General features: G+C 35.0%; 1 protein-coding gene across 1 annotated transcript in view; it reads right to left on the bottom strand.

Moving 5' to 3' along the window:
- Positions 1–2618: 2618 nt before the first annotated feature.
- LOC132715873 (pre-mRNA-processing-splicing factor 8) overlaps positions 2619–27968 on the bottom strand; it is a gene marked incomplete at its 3' end in the record, with an annotated part of 37712 nt that continues 12362 nt past the window's right edge. The window contains 23 exon segments of the mRNA XM_060698966.1: positions 2619–2758; positions 6966–7095; positions 8011–8180; positions 8564–8792; positions 9315–9453; positions 10084–10279; positions 10600–10716; positions 11359–11569; positions 12216–12362; positions 13679–13917; positions 14585–14772; positions 16895–17087; positions 17544–17658; positions 18060–18235; positions 18713–18802; positions 19967–20083; positions 20705–20821; positions 21268–21477; positions 22139–22273; positions 23178–23487; positions 23849–24159; positions 24791–24896; positions 25621–25746. Of these exon segments, the coding sequence (XP_060554949.1) occupies positions 2619–2758; positions 6966–7095; positions 8011–8180; positions 8564–8792; positions 9315–9453; positions 10084–10279; positions 10600–10716; positions 11359–11569; positions 12216–12362; positions 13679–13917; positions 14585–14772; positions 16895–17087; positions 17544–17658; positions 18060–18235; positions 18713–18802; positions 19967–20083; positions 20705–20821; positions 21268–21477; positions 22139–22273; positions 23178–23487; positions 23849–24159; positions 24791–24896; positions 25621–25746 (3912 nt within the window).

Raw genomic sequence — 27968 nt, 5'->3', positions numbered from 1 at the left:
ATTATCAAGGCTCTTTTGCTATCAAGCACTATGAGTCGATTGTGCTGTGTACCGACAGAGCAGAACCACCAACATTCTGTAATCTAGCGGGATAGTGTCGTATAGCTGGTTGCACAGGCTAATTAGTCATACATGCTATATTCAAAAAGAATGACAAGTCAACATGTATATACATATATTAGGGTTTTTATTTCTTAATGTGCACTATGGAGCATGACATGATTTATGAGTATTATAGTGCAGGATGCATACGGACTGACCTTATGTCAGGATGATTTATATATGTAACTCTAAAACGTGTGTATTTATATACATTATAAAATGTCCTTAGGACAGGTTGATATTAGATATATACTATTCTCAGTCAGAGGGTAGTTCGACTTTGGTATTCCACTCGTTCACATGTGTGTTTGTATTTGTATATTAAAAGTATGTTACATCCGTGAGTTCTTCCTACGTTATACGACAATAGCATAATCATATAAAATGTCCAAAATCCCTGTTGGGATTCAAACCTGCAGATGTGAGGGGGAAAGTGGTTTAAAGTCAACATTCTTAACCACAAGGCAATTGAAACAAGGCTGATACCTTTGACTGATAATTGCTCAATAATTGCTTTGTTAATTGACCATCATTTTCGCAAGGCCAGAAACTGTTAGAGAAAACGTGCCAAATATATCATCATTTACGCAACAAGATAAACTTATACAGAAAACATGCCAAACTTACGACATTGTTTAAACTTGTGAAAATTCACGCATTGGGCAGCAAATATATGCAAGTTGTAATCAATATCCCACTTAAGCGATCTTGCTATTAACAGTACAAAATGAAAGGAAAATAGATGTTTATAAGAAGGGATCTAGTTGTAAGTGAAGTAGACTGTATATGATATATAAGTATATTGTTTGTAAAAGTGGATATATATATGCGTCACAAAACTTTTGCGAATGACAATGCATGCAGAAATATTTGCGAAAATATGATTTCTTGAATTTAATACTGTTTTTCTGCTATCTTTAATTAAGCAGGTACATGTTTAGAATATGCTATTATTGTAGTAATTCTATTCAGTTGTTTAATACCTTTATTATCTATAACAGTTTGAACTAGAACTGCCACTATCATGGCGTGAATACCCCCGCATACCACTTTGTCAGAATCAACAGTGGCCATTTAGAGCTCAAGGACAACCTCCCTGCCAAATCTGAGGTTACTAAGCCAGTGCATTGCTAAGTTATGTATTCTACATGCTTCAAATGTGAAAATGTCAAAATAAATACATTGCGGACAGGACATTCTTTAGCAATTGAGAAGAAAAGCTTTTTTTTGTCAAGGTCCCTGTGACCTTGACCTTTGACCCAGTGACTTCAAAATCAATAGGGGTCACCTTATAGTCATGATCAACATCCATACCAAATATGAAGACTGTGGGTCAAAGGAATCTTAAGTTAATGGGTGGACAAACTTTTTGAAGTCAAAGTCCCTATGACCTTGACCTTTGATCCAGTGACCTCAAAATCAAAAGGGGTCATCTACTAATCATGATCAACATCCATGTCAAATATGAAGACTGTGGGTCAAAGGAATCAAAAGTTATTGGGCAGACAAAGTTTTTTGAAGTCAAAGTCCCTGTGACCTTGACCTTTGACCCAGTGACCTCAAAATCAATAGGGGTCATCTACTTATCATGACTAACCTCCATGCCAAATATGACGACTGTAGGTCAAAGGAATCTTAAGTTATTGGGCGGACAAGCTTTTTGAAGTCAAGGCCCCTGTGACCTTGACCTTTGACCTGGTGACCTCAAAATCAATAGGGGTCATCTACTAATCATGACTAACCTCCATGCCAAATATGAAGACTAAGGGTCAAAGGAATCTTAAGTTATTGGGCGGACAAGCTTTTTGAAGTCAAGGCCCCTGTGACCTTGACCTTTGACCTAGTGACCTCAAAATCAATAGGGGTCATCTACTTATCATGACTAAACTCCATGCCAAATATGAAGACTAAGGGTCAAAGGAATCTTAAGTTATTGGGCGGACAAGCTTTTTGAAGTCAAGGCCCCTGTGACCTTGACCTTTGACCTAGTGACCTCAAAATCAATAGGGGTCATCTACTAATCATGACTAACCTCCATGCCAAATATGAAGACTAAGGGTCAAAGGAATCTTAAGTTATTGGGCGGACAAGAAAAAACCGACGGCCGGACGGACGGACGGCCGGACGGACGGACAGCCGGACGGACGGACAAGCTGATTCCAGTATACCCCCCTTACAACTTTGTTGTGCGGGGGTATAAATATACATTGCTAGTTTGATATAGGACCTCATTACACATTTTAACACATATTTTGTTTCATTATAACATTTGTGATTTGTGACAAGCTATGAGAAAAATTAATCTTAGTACCTAAACAGTCAAACTTATTCATGTAAGATGCTGTATGAAAACTTGTTTTCAAATGATATTAGAAAGTTTGCTGAAAAAAAGAAAAAATAATTTTTGTGCAATATTTGCCAATAATTTCAATGCTCAAAAATCGCAAATATTTCTGAGTCGCAAATATTAACCACTTATACCGTAACTCATACAATATAACCTACATACCTGACAGAGATCCATGACAACACTCTCGTGTATTTTCTGCCACAAATGAGCCCTGAATATCTGGATCAATGAGATTTTCAGCGTGGGGATCTTGCCGTGCATGAAAATACCAGTCAGATCTAGCTGTACCTGGAAACCTACATATACCTGAAATAAACAATGATAACTATATAATGATCGTTTAAAAGGAAATGCAGTATAGCTTAATTTTGATTATCATATTATTACAGTACCGAATCTTTTATCCTAAAGCAGCCTCCAAATGAGACAAAATAGTTTAAGAAAATCTAACTTGAGAAAAAAAGATTTATGATTTTCAGAAAAAAAAAAAAAAAAGTAAACAAGAGGGCCATGATGGCCCTGAGGTCGCTCGCCTGTATATAGCCCCCCACCCCCCCCGGGCCAATTTTTACCCAAGGGCTTTTATTTGTTTATTTGAACAGACTTGGTAGACACCCATAAGAAGATGTTTCATGCAAAACATCTAAGTTCTAGCTCATTGGGTTTTTTAAAAGAAGATTTTTTAAGTTTTTACTATACACATATAGTTAAAAACAATGACACCCCTCGGGCAGGGCCAGTTTTGACCCCCGGGCTTTTATTTGAACAAACTTTGTAGATATTTACTTAAAGATGTTTCATGCTTAATATCTAAACTCTAGCTATTTGGGTTTTTTCAAAGAAGATTTTTAAGTTTTTGCTATACACGTAAAAGGAAAATCAATGACCCCCGGGGCGGGGCCAGTTTTGACCCCAGGGCTTTTATTTGAACAAACTTTGTAGACACACATTAGAACATGTTTGATGCTAAATATCTTAGCAATAGCTCTTTGAGTTCTTTAAAAGAAGATTTTTTAAGTTTTTACTATATGCATATAGGGAAAATCAATGACCCCCTGGGGCGGGGCCAATTTTGACCCCAGGGCTTTTATTTGAACAAACTTGTTCGACATTCACTAGAAGATGTTTCATGCCAAATATCTAAGCTCTAGCTCTTACGGTTCTTTAAAAGAAGATTTTTTAAGTTTTTACTATATGCATATAGGGAAAATCAATGACCCCCTGGGGCGGGGCCAATTTTGACCCCAAGGCTTTTATTTGAACAAACTTGTTAGACATTCACTAGAAGATGTTTCATGCCAAATATCTTAGCTCTAGCTCTTTGGGTTCTTTAAAAGAAGATTTCTTAAGTTTTTACTTTATGCATATAGGGAAAATCAATGACCCCCTGGGGCGGGGCCAATTTTGACCCCAGGGCTTTTATTTGAACAAACTTGTTAGACATTCACTAGAACATGTTTCATGCCAAATATCTAAGCTCTAGCTCTTACAGTTCTTTAAAAGAAGATTTTTTAAGTTTTTACTATATGCATATAGAGAAAATCAATGACCCCCCGGGGCGGGGCCAATTTTGACCCCAGGGCTTTTATTTGAACAAACTTGGTAGACACTCACTAGAAGATGTTTCATGCCAAATATCTTAGCTCTAGCTTTTACGGTTCTTTAAAAGAAGATTTTTTAAGTTTTTACTATATGCATATAGGGAAAATCAATGACCCCCCGGGGCGGGGCCAATTTTGACCCCAGGGCTTTTATTTGAACAAACTTGGTAGACACTCACTAGAAGATGTTTCATGCCAAATATCTTAGCTCTAGCTCTTACGGTTCTTTAAAAGAAGATTTTTTAAGTTTTTACTATATGCATATAGGGAAAATCAATGACCCCCCCGGGGCGGGGCCAATTTTGACCCCAGGGCTTTTATTTGAACAAACTTGGTAGACACTCACTATAAGATGTTTCATGCCAAATATCTTAGCTCTAGCTCTTATGGTTCTTTAAAAGAAGATTTTTTAAGTTTTTACTATATGCATATAGGGAAAATCAATGAACCCCCGGGGCGGGGCCAATTTTGACCCCAGGGCTTTTATTTGAACAAACTTGGTAGACACTCATTAGAAGATGTTTCATGCCAAATATCTAAGCTCTAGCTCTTAGGGTTGTTTAAAAGAAGATATTTAAAGATTTTTCTGCATGGAATTAAATTCTTTGAACAATTTTTAAAGGTGACCACCAAAGGAACATTCCTGTGAAGTTTGGATGAAATTGGCTCAGTGGTTTATGAGGAGATGTCATTTAAAGCAAAAGTTTACGGACGGACGCCGGACGGACGCCAGACGAAAAGCGATCACAAAAGCTCACCCTGTCACTTTGTGACAGATGAGCTAAAAAAACAAGATTGCATTTGAGAAAAATGCTATGCCACCACATGGTTCAAATTTCATAGCTGAACATCAAAGGACAAGAAAGTAGGTCACATCATCAAAATCTAGGTCACCTGATATCAAAGTTCAATTTTACAACTAAAACTGTGCACATGGTCAAAATGTCATTGCTGTACATCAAAGGACAAGAAAGTAGGTCACTGTCCCCTTGGGCAATGCATAATTTTGACCCAAGGGTTTAATTCAAAACAATTTTGATATAGGTCCACCAAACAACATTTCAGGTCAAATATCTAAGCTATAGCTTTCTCCCATTCAGAAAACATTTGTTTTATTTTCTGTTTCTACTATGTGTACATAATGAGAATCACTGCCCCCGGGCAGGGCCAATTTTGACACCTGGGGAATATTTTGAACAACTTTGGTAGAGGACCTATAAATGATATTATATATCAAACATCAAAGCTCTATGCCTTGTACCTTCAGACAAAAATATTTTCTATATTTTCACTATATGTACATAATGAAAATCAATGACCCCCGGGCGGAACCAATTTTGACCCCAGGGCTATAATTTGAACAATCTTGCAAGAGGTTCACTACACAATGTTTCATGCAAAATATCTTAACTCTAGCCTTTGTAAATATAGAGAAGATGATTTTTTAAGTTTTTACTATATACAAATAAGGAAAACCTATGGCCACCGGGGGCGGGGCTAATTTTGACACAAGAGGCAAAATTTGAATTAACTTTTGTAGAGTACCTTTAGATGATATTATTTAACAAACATTAAAGCTCTATGCCTTGTACCTTCAGACAGTAAGATTTATTTATTTTTTACTATATGAATATATTGAAATCAATGACCCCAAGGGCGGGGGCAATTTTGACCCCAGGGCTATAATTTGAACAATCTTGCTGGAGGTTTACTACACAATGTTTCATGCAAAATATCTAACCTCTAGCATTTGTCAATTGCTAGAAGATTTTTTTTTGAAGTTTTTACTATAAGTTTTTACTATATACATATAAGAAAAACCAATGACCCCCGGGGCGGGGCCGATTTTGACCCCAGGGCTATAATTTGAACAATCTGGGTAGAGGTCTACCAGACAATGCCTTATGCAAAATATATAAGCTCTAGGCATTTTGGGTCTTTACAAGAAGGTGTTTTAAGTTTTTACTATATGTACATATAGTGAAAATCAATGACCCCGGGGCGGGGCCGATTTTGACCCAAGGGCTATAATTTGAACAATCTTGGTAAGGGTCTACCAGACGATGCCTTATGCAAAATATCTAAGCTCTAGGCCTTTTGGTTTTTTACAAGAAGGTATTTTAAGTTTTTACTATATGTACATAGTGAAAATCAATGACCCCCGGGGCGGGGCCAATTTTGACCCCAGGGCTATAATTTGAGCAATATTGTTAGAGGTCTACCAGACAATGCCTTATGCAAAATATCTAAGCTCTAGGCCTTTTGGGTCTTTACAAGAAGATTTTTTAAATTTATTCTTATAATTCCTTTTGGTTGCCATGGCAACCAGATTTCTGCATGGAATGAAATTCTTTGAACAACTTTGGAAGCCCTTCACCCAAGGAACAATCCTGCCAAGTTTGGTTGATATTGGACTAGTGGTTTTTCACAAGAAGATTTTTTAAGTTCACTATATAATCTATATAACACACACACAAAGACACACACAAACACACGCACACACACACAGGTGAATCGCTATATGCCACCGCATCGCAGATGCTGCGGTGGCATAAAAATAAATCAAGATTAAAGTAATAATTTACATGTTATATGTGTTTAATGCCTGATTTTGCAGTATTTAACACCATATTTCTATTGTGACTAATGCAGTAAGGGCTACTTTTGCATATTCTGACTTCTTTGGGAGTAGTTTTCGCCACTTGCAATGTGTAAGTAACTATTTTTTTGTTTATTTGACAGTATTACAGGTTGTTTTTTTCTATTAACCTTTTAAAAACTTTCATGCCAATTTGCATGAATGTGGAGACATGCTGGTTTTAAAATCTGTAACTAGTAAACTTGTCAAATTTAAACCAGATGTGTTTTCTTTTTACACATTATCAACCTGGAAAGGATTCAAGAAAACTTACATTAGCTCTGTTAATTGTAGGAGACCACCAGAGTGTAAATCTTCTGTTAGGAATCTGGTTCAGACCGGATCTCTGTGCATTGGTTAGCTTCTTGTACTTCATAGACTCCTCAAAACCGCTTGCCTTTTCCCTGTTAATATACGAATGATAGTGTAATACTATAGAGATGTACAAATCTAATTTCTTTGTTATGTTCCTTAAGGATAGCAGCTGTAAATATTGTTTATTTTCCACCTTTATTTGTGTAAGGCTCCAAATGAACACATTTTCAAGGGTCATCTGGTAATCATTTGAACGAGATGAAAATGTTCTTCATCTCTTACTTTTACAGTTTAAAAGAGAACCAGTCTGGTAATAATCATTCCAAAACTTCTCATGTAAAGATCAGAAGATTTTCCTGTCATACAGTCAGTGTATTAAATTTTTTTATGGGTCGCCCTGTAAAGGTCATACAGCAACTTTTTAAGCTGTACTGGTGGAGGGAGACCTCAGGTGCCACTTTAAGCATTTTTTCAGGCACAAACGGCCACATGAGTAGAACCACCAACCTTTCGTAATCAAGCTGGATAGCTTTCTCAAATGACAGAATCCAAAGTCCCTAGACGGATTCAAACCCGCATTAGTGAGTGGCAAGTGGTTTGAATACCCAAGACCTTAACCACTCAGCCACAGACTGTATGATAATTAGATTTATATTTATATCTCCTGAATTAAACAACCAAAGCTTAGCAACAGGTACCAAACCAGATCAGTTAGCACATCCATACAGTCTGACTGGTTGATCAACTTCAAAATTTTCATCTTGATACATCTCAGCAAGTTCAATCAAAATTAAGAGCAAACTTTTGACAATACACTTTTCTTCACATCATCAATGTTAACTTCTAGCCTATTTAACAAAATGTCAGTACAATCCGTCATAAGGAAATCCAATTTAATACAATATTTCCTTTTGGATTTATATTCAATTCAATACTTCATATGGCATAACACAACATAAAGCATATAACCAGTAATATCTAATGTAACACAAATAGGTACATACCAGAAGAGACCTTCCCATGTAGGGAAGTATGTCCCCTTGAACAGAGTATGTTCTAATATACCCTCAACACCACCGAGAGCTTGTATCATATCTGTCCTGTAGTTGTTCAAATTCCACAGTTTACCGTCGTGACGTTGATGTGTCCACCAGAATGGATTCTGCTTCAAAACCTGGAAAGAAAATTGAAATATATTGATGAAAGTCTCATTTCAAAACACACCAGATAGTCTGTATTTCATACAAAAATTTTGTAAAGATCTTAACAATGCAAAGGGATGTAAATAAAAGTCAAATATTTGCATTCCTTAATAAATATTCAAAGGAATTGTTTTTAAAGTGCAATTAATTTATTATTTTCCACAGGCACGTGTTTCATGAAGGGATGTAAATGAAATTTGCATTCCTTATGAATATTCAAAATATTTTTTATTTTTTCTTTAAATTGGAGTTTTTCATTTTAAATGTGCAGTTAAGCCATGATTTTAGACGGGCAAATCATAATTCGCCAGACATCATTCTTCCCATTAAGGACATTATATTGTCACAACTATACCTGATAAGCTTTGAACTCGGTTCTCACTCTCCAGCCCTTGTCATAGGCGAGGGTGTGTCTGTCCTTCTGGAAGAGGGTGTTAATCCTAGGTATACCACGGTCCCAGCTGTCCTCCAAGTCCTCGAGGGTTAGACGACGGTTCTGGGCGTTGGCCTCCTGTCTCTTCAAAGCATACTCCGCCCATACTCTCTGGGAATCTATGAACTCGCTTTCCCATGGCATAATATATCTAGCAAGATAGAAAAAATAAGTTTACTTTTCAAATAGTCAATAAAATACTTGATTGCATCATAAACAGTTAATGAATCTATTTATTTACAAATGCTACCATATTCAAGACATTTAACTTAATTGACAAAGATAACAAAAACATTTTTGCAAGTTGACTTCAATGTCAAACCAAAAATGTTCAGATCAAATGCAGACTTTATTTAACCATCCACTATACTTACTCAAATTTCTTTTTATATTATTTTCTTATAGTGGAGACAACACTATGAAAGCCAAGATATGGCAACTTTCTAGACAGAAAATCTCCAGCATTATTTCAGGCACTAATGTAATACCATTGTCCTGCAAGAGGCTTCTTTGAAAAATTAGAAATCTTGCTTCATAGCTCAAAACTTTACACATCTTTAAAGCAGATATTGTAACACAAAAGTTTTATATATTTTATTCTACTAGGCAGGCTAATAATAAATCTTGATAGACAAAACATAAGCAATTAAATTAAGTAGTTAGTTCTAGATACCTGTACAAGTTAGGGATAAGCTGGTCCTCGTCATGAGACATACCCGACCTAAAATGTGTGATACCCACATCTGTCTGCTTGGACCATCTCAGATCTGACTGAGGTATCAAAACATGTCCCATACTCAACATTCCCAAACCTGACATGGGGAAATAAACACAATAGGGTAGAAATATTATATTTAAACAAACATTGAATAGCTAAAGAAAACTATCTGACCATTGACTTGTTTATTGTATCTAACACTTTTGTTGACTCATTTTTTGTTTTATTAATTCTATGAGGTATAACACAAGGTATATATATATATATAAAAAGGTTTACGTGCAAATATAAATGTACATTGTACAAACCAAAACAAGCATAATTATTTCCAAATTTTCTAATCTACTGAGATTTACGAAGTCACGATCCAAAATATGTAACCCTGAACGCAGCACATTTTGATTTTTCCCATCTAGTACAGGGAAGAAACATTTTTTTTCGCTTAAAGCTCCATGGTGCAATACTGTTCACAGTAGCGCTTCAAGTGTTACACTTATCAATATATTTATCAAGATGCAACTGTTGAAAGTTGCTTTATCCCAGGATTTGCTGGGAAAACACCACATTTGCAGAGTTCAGGACATTCTCTAGAATGACATTGAAACATATGGTGTTCACTCATCATCTAAAAATATTTCAGGCATTTGTTCTTTTAAAATGAAATATGTTAAATCACAGACTGATAAGTGGCAAAATAATGTAAGTATAATAGTTCTAGGTATACCTCCCAACTCCTTTGGTGTATAGAAGACTACAGGAGGGAACCTGCTGGGCATTTTAGAGTTGAGACCGATCTTAATACGGGTTTGAATCTTGTTTTCACACTTTACTAGTAGGTCCAACAGTTCCTGTGTGTTGACTACAGCCTCTCTAAAGTAGGTCATTAATCCAATCAAAGCTGTGTTCCACTTGTTTACAATCTGAAATATTGTAAAATTAAAAAAATAAATTGATTTTTGTATAAGCATTGCATTGTATACTAGTTTAAAATCAAGAAGATTCTATAGAGCAACATCAAAAATGTCCACTTAAATTTTCTTAAAATCTGTTTAAACTGATCTTTATATAATGTCCCAATGTATTAACATGAACAGTTTGGTTTTAAAAAACAAAATAGAAACTTGCAAAAACTGAAAAATTTCAACAAGTTTTTACAGTAACTTGGCTAAAAACCAAAGTGTCAAAACCATCGTTTAACAGTGAACACCAAGAATTCATATTTTATGTATTGGAAACAAACCTTTGTAAATGTTGTGGATCCGGATGCCATCAGGATCTGTCTGACACGATTATGGAACTTGTTCATAGACTCATCATCTACCCTCAGGAAACACTGCGCTGTACGCTCTTTAGTTACCTATATCATGGGACAAAACAAAAACATTATTTATTATTCATCACTTTACCTTAAAGTTGTGTGTGAAAACAAAAATTAAATCAAAAAAAAATATTTAAGTGTTTTATATGATGTAGATGTACCTTAAAGGGTTCAAAGGAGTATAATAGGGACTAAATACTCCAATGAGATGAATGGAAGCAAAAAATCCAAATATTTAATAATCAAAATATTTTGATAAATCAAAATGATATAAAATTTACTTACTGACAATTTTTGTTTGATTACAGCTATGAACCAACAGTTATACCAATGTTCTAGATACATTACTTTGCAGTGCCTAATAATTCAGTTATGTATGTATTTCAACTGTCTTAAAAAAGACATGTACTCCCATCTAGGAAATTCCAAATTTGTTGGACCAACTGACCACAATTTTTTTCGTTTAATGATAAATTGACAATTACCCCTCATACATTATAATTACTTTTAACTTTTCCACAAATAAGACATTCCTTTCACCTAGGGCACTTTGGACCTATTGGTCAAACAGAGCAAGCAAATCAAGCAACTATAACAACCTATCTGAAACATATACTGATTAAGCGCTACATACAGGTAAGTATCAGACATTTATTAACTTGACAGTTATACATGACATACCTCATTCTGTAAATTCCACACTCCATCCCTGTGTGTAAACTCTTCATGTGTTGTTCTACACTTGGGTAAAATCCTACACTCAAATCCACACATGTTAAATAATAAGTTGGGATTGTCTTTACTGTATACAGAAACAAAACTGCCGTCCCATTCTATAGTTGTCACAGATCGAGGTAATCTGTTCTTGATATCCCAAAACACTGCCCTACCTCTGTAATAAAGTAGTAGAGTATTCCATTTAAACATTCGTTAAATAAAGTAGTAGAGTTTTCAATTTATACATTCCTTAAACTTATCATCACATCATAAAGACATTAAGAATTATTAAGAAATAAAAATATCCCAAAACACTGCCCTACCTCAGTAATATTAAAGTTTTCCATTTATACAGTTGAAAGTTATCGTCACAACTTAAGACATTAAGAATTACTAAGATATAAAAATCTTGTTTACTGGTCAGATTTCCTTTATTTTGTTCATTCTATCTTAAAGCTCAAACCAGGGGCCATAGTCACATTTTAATGTACGAAAATGGAAGCTCTTGTCCGCAGGTAGGTTGTATCCGAGAACAAATTACTAATTGATTATCATTATGAATAAAGACGTTGTCACCATGATTAAATTTGTCAAATCTTAAATCAATATTTCCATGATTTATTGGCATAGGAGCAAACAGATATTTATTCTTACATCTTTTCTTTCCCCCTATGTGGTCAATGCATAGATTCTTCGCATAAGTCATTTTCTAACTAAATCTGTTATAGGTAAGTTTTAAATGAACCTCACATAATGAACATATCAAAGCATAAATTACATAGTATCTTTAAACCACACAATTATTTGAGTAAATAACTTACAAGTTGACATCATGTTTCATTAGCCTCATTCTAGAATCTCTCGGCCAGCATTTCTTGTTGTTGTAGCCCACAATGTTCTCATTGTTAGGGTCAGGATGTTCTGTTAAATAACGCTGTATCAGATCACGAGCTTCCTCAGCTGAAAATCTAAAATACAAAAAATGTAATTAGAATATTTGCTGTAAAATCTTCAGCTTAATATCAAACATCTCAAATGAATACAGTAAACTCCGCTTATAACAAACTCATTGGGACATTCAAAATCTGTTCCTTATATCCGGAGTTCCTTGTAAGCATATAGCGAATTAGTTCCTTGTATCAGAACAGTTTTAGCGAACAGTTTTACATATAACGAACTAATTGTTTACCATCGTCCTCCATTTTGAAGATCATTTGATTAAGAGAAATAACTTTTGGGTCCGTCATTGTTGTCTCCCTTATATTGATTCAATAAAGAAAAAAAGGAATAATTGCAATGTTGTTTCTTTTTAATATATTTTTTATGTATAAATATATCTATAAGATAATTATATGATATGAACCATATATGCAATATTGTTATTTATTAACAATACAGTATCATGCACAAAAATAATCACTTTGCTTTGAAGAAGTCGCTAAATTTAGTTTGGGAATGTTTACAACTCTTCAGGTTTAATTAAATATCCAATAAACTTTTAAAAACTGTTTCTCTAACATGTGCATTAGACTCGAAATATGACCTAATCTTGTGCAAACAATCAATAGCTTCATTCTTTGACACAACCGGCAGATCATCTAAATAGATCTCGTCTTCGGATGATTGACTGTCATCGTCATTCATTGTTCCTAATGTATCCGCTACATTCGGCCAAGTTTTACTCTGTGCCGATGAAAACGATGATAGAAAATGCGTGACCTGTTCACGGATAGCCGATATTTTGGAGTTCGTTATAAAAGTGTAATTTTCAGTACTTTTTATGGCATTGGGACTAAAAAATGAGTTCCTTATAAGCGATAATTCCTTATAACCGTGTTCGCTGTAACCGTCATTTTTTACATGAAATAAAGAAGGGCAAAATTCGGGCCAAACAATTTTGTTCCTTATAACCGGAAGTTCGCTATAACCGTGTTCGCTATATGTGCAGTTTACTGTATGTGGAAATTTTCTAACAGTTTTAACAAAGAGTACCAATATCATAAAGTTTAATCCTTCAATGTAAGTTTTATAAAACCTTTTCCATACTAAGTCAACAATTAGCTATGACTACACTTAAAACATATTTTTCTTCATGATAAAATAAATTAAACATAGTAACCTTAAAAGAAAATTGGGTATGTAGTTTAGTACAAAAATTTTCAGCATTTTTATAATTATGCACTGTTTTTTATCCATTGTTTTTTATGCATTGCTCCCCCCCCCCCCCCCATGACACAACAATTCACAGATGAGACACTATTTATTGTTTGTTATACTGTTATACCTGAAATATATATGGATCCTATCCACATATCTTGAGTACAGCCTAATTGGATGGGCCGCCTCTGTATTAACATCCTGGAACTGCAGGAAGGCGTTGGGCATCTGAGGGGGACCAGCCATCTCAGAGGCTCGCATCAAGCCGAGTACCAGCAAGTCGAGTACCAGTCCGTAATACTGGGTGATGAACGAAGCAAACTGTAGACCCCGAATAATACCATATGAATTTGTGTGGTTCATATCCTATAAAAGACAAAGTTATGATTTATAGTCAATAGTATCAGGTTATTCTGAAAATGACACAAAAAGTTAACACATTTATTCTTATTTTATATCTAATTCAACAAAAGGGGGCAATTATTTTTTGAATGTCTCAGCTAGGAGTTAAGATTTTATCAGGTTAGATACTCTATCTATACATTCAATCCAAAACCAGCTTATTCAAAAAAAGAATTTATCCTTTACAGAGCCTCTTAAATGTAATTTTAAGGCGATCAAGGGACGTAAACATGTTTTGACTAAAAATCTGTTAACTAAAATGACATGCAGGTAGTATAACTACAGGCTTTATTAACAATGTAGCCTAATACTAATATACCTAAAATTACAACAGTATGGTCATATCATACAGAATGTGACATCATTTTCAGCTATTCAAAAAAAGCATTTATGCCTAGATTCTGATGAGGAAACATCATTTATCCTTAAATTTGAATTGGATAGAGCACATGTGCAGTAGAGAACTGTTCCCTGCTCATAAGACAAAATGCTGCTTCAAATAGCTTAAGATGATGTTAAATATCTTATATATGATGTAATATATTCGAATTCATCAGAATTTACTGAAATTCAAAATAGACAAAAAGAAATTCAAAATCAAGACAAAGAGTATGTCAGAGTGTACAAGCACCTTATAGTTGATAACAACATTGTTTTTGGCTGTCATGTAATCAGCAATATTATGGTCTACGATCAAACGTAACAATCTGTTGAGTAGTGTCAAATCTATCTTCTCGTACATCTTCTCAAACTTTGTCTCCATCATCACGTTACACTCTCCTTCTGCTGTGTCCCATACATCCTGCAAGTTGTTGATGCCTGAAGTATGATAGTAAAATAATATCAGGGTAGTCACACAAAGGAAACTTTTGTAACCCTTAAAACAGCATGAAATCTTAATCATTACTATATAAGTTTAGTTACCCACAGGAAACTTTTGTAAAAATTAAATAGCATGAAACTTTAATATTACTTTTTAAGGGTAGTCACAAAAAAGAAACTTTTGTAAAAATTAAATAGCATGAAATCTTTAATATAACTATATAAGTGTAGTCACAAAAAAGAAACTTTTGTAACATTTGAATAGCATGAAATCTTTAATATAACTATATAAGGGTAGTCACAAAAAAGAAACTTTTGTAAAAATTAAATAGCATGAAATCTTTAATATAACTATTTATCACACAAGAGCGATCAGTAATCACATGTGTCGCCTCATAATGGCCAATTTCATGTTGGGACAAATTTTGTGACAGACGGACAGTGCACAACTAGACTTGGTACTGATCAATCATGTAAAGTTTGGATAAAATTGCACCAGTAGCTTATGAGGAGTAGTCCGGACAAGCTTTTGCGTATCTGGCAACACACAGAAAAAAACACCTTTTTATCAAAGGGCCATAACTCAGCCAAAAATCATTCAACCGGAAAACCCGTGCAATATGCGCAAGGACTTGAGCTACAGATCAATCCTGTAAAGTTTCATTGAAATTGCATAAGTGGTATAAGAGAACTAGTCTGGACAAACTTTAAAAATAAAAATTATTTAAGGGCCATAACTCTGACAAAAATCATTGAACCGGAAAATGCTGACAATATGCACAAATACACTTGGTACTGATCATTCCTGTAAAGTTTGGGTGAAATTGCACCAGTAGTTTATGAGGAGTAGTCCGGACAAGCTATTGTGTATCTGGCAACACACAGAAAAAAACACCTTTTTATCAAAGGGCCACAACTCGGCCAAAAATCATTCAACCGGAAAACCCGTGCAATATGCGCAAGGACTTGAGCTACAGATCAATCCTGTAAAGTTTCATTGAAATTGCATTAGTGGTATAAGAGAAGTAGTCCGGACAAACTTTAAAATTAAAAATTATTAAAGGGCCATAACTCTGACAAAAATCATTGAACCGGAAAATGCTGACAATATGCACAACTAGACTTGATACTGATCATTCCTGTAAAGTTTGGATGAAATTGCACCAGTAGTTTATGAGGGGTAGTCCGGACAAGTTTTGTGACGGACGGACAGACGGACAGACAGACAGACGGACAGACAGACGACGGAGAAGTGATCCCTATATGTCGCCACTACTCCGTAGAGGCGACACAATAAACCGCGGCGCAGGAGTGTTATAAAGCCATTTAATAAAAACGATATTACACTAGTGTAATAATACTTTGATGTGACGTCATTTGCTCTATATATAAACATAGCGTTAAAGCGCGCTAATGTTAGCGTTACACTATAAACATGTCATTGAAAAATTACTTATTTTAACAGTTTAATGTTCTTATTTTATTTATGTGATAAAAAGAATATTATATTCCTGTAGATTTGGTACTAAATTTATTGAACTTGTTGAATAAAACAATATTATGCTCGCCAGAGGCTCGTATAATATGATTTTATTCCACTTGTTCAATAAATTTAGTATTAAACTACACTCATTCAATATCCTCTATATAAGTGTAGTCACAAAAAAGAAACTTTTGTTACATTTGAATAGCATGAAATCTTTAATATAACTATATAAGTGTAGTCACAAAAAAGAAACTTTTGTCAAATTTGAATAGCATGAACTCTTAAATATTACTATATAAGGGTAGTCACAAAAAGGAAACCTTTGCAACATTTGAATAGTATGAAATCTTAAATATTACTACAACAAGAGCCGGTGATGCTCCCCGAACACGTCGTCTCAATATGGTGATCACTTCTGTCAAATAATTTTAAAATCCAACTTCAAATAACAAAGTTATGGGCCGGACACAAATTCGGGACATACGTACGTACGGACTGACAGACTGACGGACAACCCGACGACTATATGCTCCCCCGAAATTTTTCGGGGAGCATAAAAAAGGTAGTCACACAAAGGATCTTTAATAATACATTTCAATTTCCCTTTTTTTTCCTATATCTAATATACATTACCTTGACACCATTTGTATACAAGAGTGGGAGGTGGTTCTAGATCGGCTGGTTTGATCCATGGAGGAAACAACCGTCTCTTGTCAGCCTCGTACCACAGGTACTGGTCCAGGTACGCGTCTGTTATCTTCTCGAGGGGTTCCACATCAAACACCGGTATCAGGTGACTGTACAGATCCATAAACTCAATACCAGTCTAAAATTTAAACAATATACATATATACCAGTTCATCAGCAGTATTCTAAATAGAATTTTAAACTACATAACAAAACAAGAGCCATCAGTGATCACATGTTTTGCCTAATTATAGCCAATTGCATGTTGCAGCTACTGTGTAGCAGGAGACACTAAAATCATTAACAACCTAAAACAAGATTTTTAATTCAAGGGCCATTAATGAGCCAAAAATCATTCAACTATAAAATCCATGTAATATGCAAGATTGTTGTATTAATATTTAATACCATGTCAATAAATGCGACCAATAAAACAAATTTTTACAAACAGATACAGAGCATAAGTTTTAATAATTGTTTTGTAAAAAAATATGTATTGGTAGGAAAACAACCAGACCAAGACAAAACAATGCAATAGTTATGTCTTTACCTAGGCAAAAACTGAACAATATATTAAACATATTTCAATATTTACCTCTTTGAAAGCTCTCTGTGTTAGAAGATGACGTTTAATTCTGGACAAGGCCTCGTGAGGATTGTCATAGGCTTGCTCTATGAGACCCAACTCTTCTCTCTGTGACTGGTTTAACCTACAAACCAAAATATTACATCAGCTTATCAACTTTCTTTATTCATTACTTCAGCTTGATTAACAATCAGCGACTTATGTAGCATAAGATTTTTTTTTTTTATTACATTCATTTTGTTTGGATGAAGACTTCATGTGACCCCTCTGTGCATTATTTCAGGCACAATCGGGCACCTGAGAAGAACCATCGAAAGGCACAGATGGTCCATAAGCTAGCTGGATAGCTTTCTCACAGGACAAAATCCAAGCGAGCTTGTGCGGTTCGAACACACAGTAGTAAGAGGCAAGCGCTTTTATGTCAATGGCCTTAATCACTCGGCCATAGATGCCGCATCAGTGATGAAGGTACAGATTTAAAATTGGCAGGAAAAAAAATGACAAAACATGACAAACAATGATTACCTGCTTTTCACACTGTATGCTTCTTTCAACCTTTCTAAAGCTAAGATAAGAAGTTTGGTATCGTGCTTGTATGACAGTGGAGGAAAAGGGATAGGAGAAAATCTCCTACTCTCCAGCCAATGGACAGTTGTTGTGTAGATAGCCACACCCTCCTCTGGTGTAATGTATGGACCATCCTAAAATCACAAGTTGAATCATATACCATTTAATTTAAATGAGACTGCAAGACATAATCAATTAAAACACTACAAAAAGCAGTTAAATCTATTCATTTGGGAAAATTTTATTCAATTTTCTTAAATGCAATGTTTTAGTTACAGAAAATAGACTAAAACTTTTATCATATATGACTATAAGATCACAAAAAACAATGAATATCAGGGATTTCATTTTTTTCTTTGCGGCAAAAGATGTGCCAAAGAAAACCGATTTGGCATATGGTCAAGATGGATATTTAAATCTACAGCCTGAAAATACAACCAATTTTTACAGCATTTCAACCGATGATATGAATTGCCAATCAGTTAATAATGATAACCCTGAATGTACAGTTCATATTTGTGTAGCATATTTTGCCAGTTACATCTTTACAACCTTGTTAAGAAGAAAAATAAATAACAACTCAATCTTTGATAGTAAGATATAAATCTAACCTTGAGATAATTATGCTGCCTTTCCTGTTCTGCCTTCAGATATAATCGTGTCAGTCTGCCGAGATTCTTCTTACATACAGTCTTATCTACCTATAACCAGAACATAAACGTTTACCAATCAATCATACTCTAAATATACTTTATCTACCTATAAATGAATTATAGACTTCACTCAAAAATCATACTTGAAATATACTTTGTCTGCTTATTAACATGAACTTAACAATGCCATTCCATAGTTCTCATATTTAAACAGTAATAACTCCTTATAGATCATTATTTCATAATTGATTTAGAAAAAAAACAAAACCTTGCACAGTAGTTACAAGATTGTACCAGTTCTTACCTTTCCTTTCTTACAACAGGAACTGCCAATTTCTATGCATAATATTTTGAAAACATGAGGGCCAAAGTCATAACTTTTCTCATTATTTAGCTTACCAGGAAAGTGTTAGAAATTGTAAGGATGCATTATTAATCAAAATATTATGTTTTAATTTAGACTGGTTTCAGAGAAAGACTGTGATCACATTGATACCCCATGTGTCTGGTCTCCCACACTCCCCTGTCTGGTCCAACGACCATACCACACAAGTTGGAAACTCTCAAGTTGAGGCAAGTCAAGACCATTGTATATCTATGCATTTAAACTTTCTAGCCAGTTACCTTACGCCAGCCAGTCCCAATAATGCAATTTACAAAATGATGGGGAATGAATGTGATGATAAATGATGATGTGATGATAGTGATGAAAGATGGGGAGGGTAAACCAGTCACATGGTGTACATCAGACCTTTTACAACAGCATCATTAACCAGTCTTTGCCATATGAACACATCTGCAGATGATCAAAATTTCCCCATTTTCATGTTAAAATGTTGCATCCTGCTTATGGACACGTTAGGGGCATGGAAGGCAACTTGCACTTTTCCAGTATTGTCCAAGTACAGGCTAAATCAAGTCTAGCCTTCAACATTTTCAATTTTGTCGTTTTCTGCAGGTTTTTTTTTTAGGGATTCAGTTTATCTCTTTTTTGACATCTCTTTTTTGACACAATTACATTGTATAACCTTATGAAGCTGAACAGCTTCAAATTCCTAACTTGGAATGACATCTATTGGCAAGAATTGCAGTAAGAAATAACAAGAAGACAAAATTTTTGAATTATCTCCCTTTTTTTAAAGTAACTGGGTAATGTTTAAATCTTAGTGTTGTTTATTAAACCATATCATACCAAATGTAAGATATACTTACTGTTGCACCCCTCCTGATTCTCTCCCTGTTGTAATGAGCTGTGTTTGTCCACCAATCTGCCTTGGCTTTCACATATCTCAAGATCATATTCTCTATAGGGATGGGTAATCCTGGTACCTGATTAACACAAATTACTTTTTCAAAAGATTTTCTTTACTTAAATTTAATTATATTTCAAGGGAACTTCAAGGGAATGGCAACAACAACAACAAACAGTATCAATTTCTTATAAAATTATAAAAGTGCTTTGTTTTGACATTATTGCAACTATGACGCAATCATTTTTTCTCAATATGTATGAATTTTGTAAGTCGCAATTTGGTAAAAACCTAATAACCTCCTAAATTTAAAATGTACAATAACCTAGAGAGAATTAATCTAAAATTTAGAACAAGTTTCAAACTTAAGTGAATAGGGACACGTCACTGCCTTAAGCAACATTGTTAACCACTCGGTCCCAATGAAAACAAAGTAATAATCATTCTTTTATTCAGTTGGGATTTTACGTCCACCAACACAGTCTAGGTCATAAGGCTACTTTTCGGTTTTACTGGTGGAGGGAGAATTCCATGCATTTCAGGCAGACTTTTCATTAGCTAGACACTTGGCCACAGATGCCAAAAAAGTTTAATCAAATCACATAACACCACATAAAGTTTATTCAGCACTAAATAATGTCTATAATGTTAATAGGGTACACTATCATGTATGTACAATCTGTATACATTTACTATTTACCTTCCATGGAATGTTAGCCTTCCAACACCTCCACGCCTCACTGAGATGCTGTAAGATGGTTCTTGCCTTGTTCTGTTTAATACCTTCAGGCATCATGTCCAAAATGTCATGCATCACCTGTCAAAACAAACATATGTATATAAACCATTTATGCCTCTATTGTATTCTACCGACCAAGTTTACTTCTACTTCAATAGAGTAACTGTTATGTTGAGAGTTAACAAGAAGTTTGTTTTTATATAAAAATATCTAAACAAGATACTGACAACTGTAAACACCTGACAACAATGCATTAACTGGATTGATATTAATGACTATAATCTCATTTCCTATTTTGAAAGGACAAAATATTTCTTTCAATAAATTAGCTTTTTTAATCAATATCGTGACCAAATACATGTCATTTCAGTACCAAAATAGCACATTTGTCTTTGTGTTGCAGAAAATTTTCATAAAGACAATTCATAATTTAAATAAGCCCTTATCCTATTATCTATTTTGTACTCAAATTATCATCTCACGGGAGTTATTCAAAGATTCAAATAATTTTAACAATAACTTACTGCTGCCCTCAATTCTAGATCATAATGCGACTCCACACGTTGCTTAGTTACCGTCTTAGCAACCCCTTTAGAGTGACGACCTTCAAACTGCCTGGACAGCAAGTTACCCAGCCATCTCTCTAGTAAGGGTGTGATACCTCGCATGAAAAACAACCATACACGCCACCCTGGAGCCCATATACCACAACCTGGACCTTTACCAACAGGACCCTGTAAATCATAGAAATTACATTTCAATTCTGAACACTTCAATACCACATATTTGTTTGATAGCATTGTTAACATTTAAATGCATGCACTTCTAAAATGTATAAGTAAGATATTGGATATCGCTAAGCTTTACAACTGCTAAACAACTTGCTAGCCAAACCATATCTTTGCAACATAAGTGACTTAATTATGAAATTTTAATCAAAGCATCTAAATATTCATTCCAAAACAATCTTGTAAAATTCGGCCTTCCTCTTTGAGTTCCATGGCAATAATGCTATTTTAACAAACTATGACAGCTTAAGATTGAGTATGCACACACAATATGAAAACTATCTGTTCTGTTTTGATTTTTTTTGTTGGGTATTTTATCGCACCAACACAGTTAAGTTCAAATGGCGACTTCAGGTCGCACCTTTGTTTGTTTTTGTTTTTGGGTTATACGTCACATCGACACAGTATAGGTCATATCGCAACCTTCGAGCTTTACTGGTGGAGGAAGACCTCAGGTGCCCCATCCGTGCATTATTTCAGGCACAAATGGCAACCTGAATAGAACCACCGACGTTCTGTAAGCAAGCTGGATAGAACCATTCATTTATTCTTATCTTTAGTGATTGAGCTAAATGGAACATAAAACACACTATATACATGTACTTACTGTATTAAATCTGTAGTATATAACATGTTTGAGATCTTTACACATTCTTATCTGCCTCATCAACTTGTATTTATATCTGTACATTCCAGTCAGCTGACCAACATGGGAGAACACATACTGTAGACCATCTGCTAACTGTAATATACATTTCAAGACCACATGATATAAGATGCTGTTAAAAACTATTCAAAACCCAGTATAAAGTTGAAAATACATCAACTTCAGAACAAATGAATGCATCAAAATTACTTGATTATATAGAAGTCTAATCAGTCAAATTGTCAAACTTTGCGAGCCATTTCATATTGAAGGCAAGTAATTTTTCACTTTTTCAATGGATTTTTAAATCCCCATCATATTGTATTGGACATATCTTATGGCATTTTCCAGCTTTCTGGAAGAAGTGCATTAATAAGAGCTGTCTGTAAGACAGCCCTCTCAACTATTCTCCATGTGACAGAAATAAAATGAGCATTTCTCTGTAGATAGGTACCGGTAACTCAGAGTTAAAGGTCCTGTGCCCATCATGATAGATAATCATAGAGACCAAGGAGATAACAATTTGCATGTAAAAATTTAAACAAATAATGACAGCAAAGCCCACACCAGGGCTAGTACAACAGACCTCCCTCTTCTTCCAATTGTCAAGCTAAAGACATATTCACACATCTTAGGTGAACCACTGTCCTTCCCATAAGCTAGTAGGATGACAGATATAACATTTTTGGCAGAATTTGACACAACAATGGTTAGGTCAAGATATTGGACACCACACACCTTTAAGCAAGGTAAGCATCAATGAAATATTGCACCCAATAATAAAACTATTATGAAACTTGCAGGGTTGTCATTTAGAGGCGGCAGGAGGCCAAAATGCCTGTCTCAAATGCATTATGGGCCGCCTCAAAATTAAGAAAACACTCTTTGTTATGCATGATTAAGACAGAAATGACCGCCTCAAGTTCAAAACAAACCTTCTGCAAAAAATATTAATGACAACCCTGACTTGATGCACTATTAAAAACATTGTATGACTGACCTGGAAAGCATCAACATTTCCTAATCTGTACTGTACAAAGCTGTCAACCACAAGCTTGGTCAACCTAAGCACTTCACGACACAGATGGAAAGCATTTCCGAACCGAGATTTCTTTCTTTCTTTTGTTGTCAATGTCTTCACAGGTTTAAGATTAAAGTTGTAATCCAGATGAAGGTAGTTTAGATTTTTACGATGAATGAGGAGGTTCAACATGTTGTAACCTTGACGACATACTTGTAGTCCTACCTCCACCCAGTCTAATTGCGTTGTCTCGAAAAACTTGGTAGCTTTAAATGATCTGAACAGATACCTGGGAAAAGTCAAAGAAGAGATATGTAATTATTCCTTTGTTAGAAATTTGAACAATTAACCCAGTGCTTTGTCTCATTACTACAACATTGGTCATACTAGAATCACATCGGCACACTTCCATCAAACCTGTGAACATACATGTTACTATAGTCGCTAGAACAGTTATGGTACAAGTGTACAAAGCTTCCTTTATACTGATATAGTCTTCAGCATAAATTTGGTTTTATTTATATAAATTAAGTAACTCACTTTCTGACAATAAGTAGAAGTAAATAAATTTTTTGACCTTGACTAGTAACTAGATTGCATTTGTTTCTAAAAAATTTTCAACACAATTAATATACAAGATATACATGTACCTCTTCTTCTGTGACTTGGGCGGTCTGTGTTTTAAGGCGTTCAGTACATAATACTTTAGAAGTTTCTGGTATGAGACTCGAACCTTTACTGGCATGCCAGCTGGTGGATGCTCCCGGTACCAGGACTTCACGAGTGGCACATCAATTGCTCTCCTTGTGCGGCCGGATCTAGTGTTGAAGGGTCTAGGAGCCCAGAGTAAGGCAATGCCATTAGCTGTGTTATCGGTGTATAAAGGTGTGTCATGCATGAACGGCTGAACGTATTCCGGCAGCTCAAACTCTTCATCATCATCTGGTAGGGGATCTGTGCTCTGTAAGAAGTATATTGGTAAATTTTTTTTCTAATGCCATTAATGCGTCTACAATAGTGCATGTATAGTGACTGCCAAATGGTCATTCTAGATTGCACATACAGCTTAGCATAACCTAGTTTAGCATAACATACCAACAATTGCTTGAATAAGAGAAAGGCAAATAGCTTGCCATGTATATAGCAATATATTTTGCTTGACTTAGCATTTGCTACGGTATCAAGCAGCTGTTATTTCTTTAGGTGAGGGAAGAGACCTTCCCTTTAAATTTTGGGGAAAAATAATACAGCATATTTTCAAACTTGATAAAAAATTTTAAATTATAAGGGTACAAATGCATGACTGATGAATTTTCAAAAGAGGAAGTAGCCCTGCTATATATGGGAAAAAAGCACTGTCAAGTAAAGAGGTTTATTATAGGAAGTCTTATGTTGTGTTTAAACCAAAACTTTCAAACCCAGCAGTATAATTATTCTTTTTGCATTTCAACCTGTCAGCTAACAGAAGCACTTGATAAGAACTTTTACCAAACTGTAATAATAGAACCTCCATCCATTCTCCATATACATCAATGTAATTTCATTCCTAATATAAGAATTTCAATGAACATATAGATTTATGTTATATTTACCTTGTTAGTGTGTCTGTGAGATATGGGGTTGATGAGAGGGTCGAAGTAGAAGGCAGGTAAATCAGGATCCTCCGTCTTGATAAATACAATATTGGGCCAATGATACCTAGAAATATATAAACAAGAAGATGAGCAGCCTCTCTAACAGTAAAATATACAAATATCACTAACAAGTACCATTTTCTGATATTAAGGGCAAAAAAATCATAGCCCTTCAGCTTTGTTAACACAACTAACTTATGAAAATATATTCAAAATGTTAACATGCATTACGAGAACATTCTTAAATTTGAAAAATATTCTTATACAGTTTTTCAAGTGACCTTCGTACATGTTTGTTAGCTTGTTTGTGATGAAAGCTTGTGCAGGCTTATAAGTAGAACTTTTCCAGTTCTCTTTCCTTGAACTAATCAGTACTAGTTCATACAAGAAATCACAATTGTGACTCAAAACCTATGATACCTCAGCTGAAAGGCAGATAAAACCTTATCCACTATGCTACATAATAATATTCCCTTATAGGCAAATGGTGAATATTTCATTTAAAAGCTACCACCAATAGCATAATGCCTTAAAATATAAGTTTATACAAATTTATAGTTTAGTTGGAAGCTATGGGCTTGTTTAAGACCCTCGCATCAGTTCCTAGACCCAACCAGAACTAAGCAATAAGTGTAGTTTCTTGTTCAAGGAAACAATGGCTTGCCCCTGACAGGGTTTCAACCCATGCGGTCAGCAATCCATAGAATACTTGTCCGACAAGTTTACCACTCAGCTACGCCACCACTATTCTTAAATCATTAAGACCCAAAAATGAATAATGCACTTACCATGACAGATGAACCTGGAATGGCAGGTTGTTATAAAGGTAAGGGAAAGCTATCCTGTACTCGGTCCTCACTGGCTGACGAATGATGATCTTGTTGATATCATTAAACTCATTCCAGTCTTCATCCCTGGTAATAAAACACAGTAATCTTAATACTAGAACTATCACTAAATGTGATTAATACCCCCACAAGTCTGCTTCGGAAATGAGGATGTTACTAGTAACAGAATACCTTGTAATAGAATTGAAACATAGAGTTATGGTTGTGGGCAATTAAAGATAATTGTGGTTCATGTATGTTGCATTTCCTTTCAATGTGGTTGGCCATTGATGAAGTTAAATTGAATTACTCTGTAATAAGTCCAGAAAGACAAAGAAAAAGAACAAAGGGCAATAACTCTATAAATACTGAAGATAGAGTTATAGTTCTTGTGCACTGCACTTCCTCTTATTGTGCTTGACCATTGTATGAAGTTGTTTTGAATTCCAACCAGTACGTTTTAAGTTATGCTCCGGACAAGGAAAAGTATCAAAGGGCAGTAACTCTGTATTTTGTCAAAATGGAGTTATGGCTCTTGTGCACTGCACTTCCTTTTAATGTCCTTGACAACTGTATGAAGTTGTACTGAATTCCAAACAGTAGTTTTCAAGTTATGCTCTGGACAAGGAAAAGTAACAAAGGGCAATAACTCTGTAATTAGTCAAGATGGAGTTATGGTTCTTATGCACTGCACTTCCTCTCAATGTGCTTGACCATTGTATGAAGTTATAATGAATTCCAACAATAAGTCTTCAAGTTATGGTCCGGACAAAAGAAAGCAATGGAAAAGTAACAAAGGGCAATAACTCTGTAATTAGTCAAGATGGAGTTATGGTTCTTGTGCACTGCACTTCCCCTTATTGTGCTTGGCCATTGTATGAAGTTGTTTTGAATTCCAACCAGTAGTTTTAAAGTCATGCTCTGGACAAGGAAAAGAAACAAAGGACAGTAACTCTGTAATAAGTCAAAATGGAGTTATGGTTCTTGTGCACTGCACTTCCTCTCAATGTGCTGGACCATTGTATGAAGTTATAATGAATTGCAACAATTAGCCTTCAAGTTATGGTCCGGACAAAAGAAAGCAATGGAAAGGTAATAAAGGGCAATAACTCTGTAATTACTTTAGATAGAGTTATGGTTCTTATGCACTGCACTTCCTCTCAATGTGCTTGACCATTGTATGTAGTTATATTGAATTCCAACCATTAGTCTACAAGTTATGGTCCGGACAAAAAAAAGAAGGCAATGGAAAAGCAACAAAGGGCAGTAACTCTTTAATTACTTTAGATAGAGTTATGGTTCTTGTGCACTGCACTTCCCCTTATTGTGTTTGACAATTGTATGAAGTTGTTTTGAATTCCACCAGTAGTTTTCAAGTTATGTCACGGACAAGGAAAAGTAACAAAGGGCAATAACTCTGTAATAAGTCAAGATAGAGTTATGGTTCTTGTGCACTGCACTTCCTCTCAATGTGCTTGACCATTGTATGTAGTTATATTGAAATCCAACCATTAGTCTTCAAGTTATGCTCCGGACAAGGAAAATGCAACAGACAAAAAAAAAAGCAATGGAAAAGCAACAAAGGGCAATAACTCTGTAATTACTTTAGATAGAGTTATGGTTCTTGTGCACTGCACTTCCCCTTATTGTGTTTGACAATTGTATGAAGTTGTTTTGAATTCCAACCAGTAGTTTTCAAGTTATGCCCCGGACAAGGAAAAGTAACAAAGGGCAATAACTCTGTAATTAGTCAAGATAGAGTTATGGTTCTTGTGCACTGCACTTCCTCTCAATGTGCTTGAACATTGTATGTAGTTATATTGAATTCCAACCATTAGTTTTCAAGTTATGCTCCGGACAAGGAAAATGCAACGGACGTCTGGACCGACCGACCGACCGACCGCCCGACCGACCAACCGACCGACCGTCCGACCGACCGACCACCGAGTGACTCCTATATACCCCCCCAAACTTCGTTTTTGGGGGTATAATAACCATCAATTATATATCACACTTCTTTATTGGGTTTAAATTTAAACTTTCAGAAACATGCTTACAGATTGATGCTAATTTTCAAGAAATATTTTTAAATGTATTATATTCATAATCATTGCAAAGCGCAAGAATGACCTATAAAATGTAATGATTGGTCAGGTTATAAATTTAGAGGAATAAGTCAATGCTTTTATTTCTATAGAAACCTTGTGGCTGGGGACACAAAGCACTATATGTTTCTAAACATACTAAACTAAAACTGCCAATGTTCCATTCATTTAATAAACATGGTCATGAGGACAGCATTAGCAGGT

This window comes from Ruditapes philippinarum, unplaced genomic scaffold, assembly GCF_026571515.1.
Source record: "Ruditapes philippinarum isolate M1 unplaced genomic scaffold, ASM2657151v2 ctg7677_1_1_1_1, whole genome shotgun sequence".
NCBI lineage: Eukaryota > Metazoa > Mollusca > Bivalvia > Venerida > Veneridae > Ruditapes > Ruditapes philippinarum.
The sequence above is the reverse complement of the archived record's forward strand: the minus strand, read 5'-3'. Positions and strand labels throughout refer to the sequence as shown.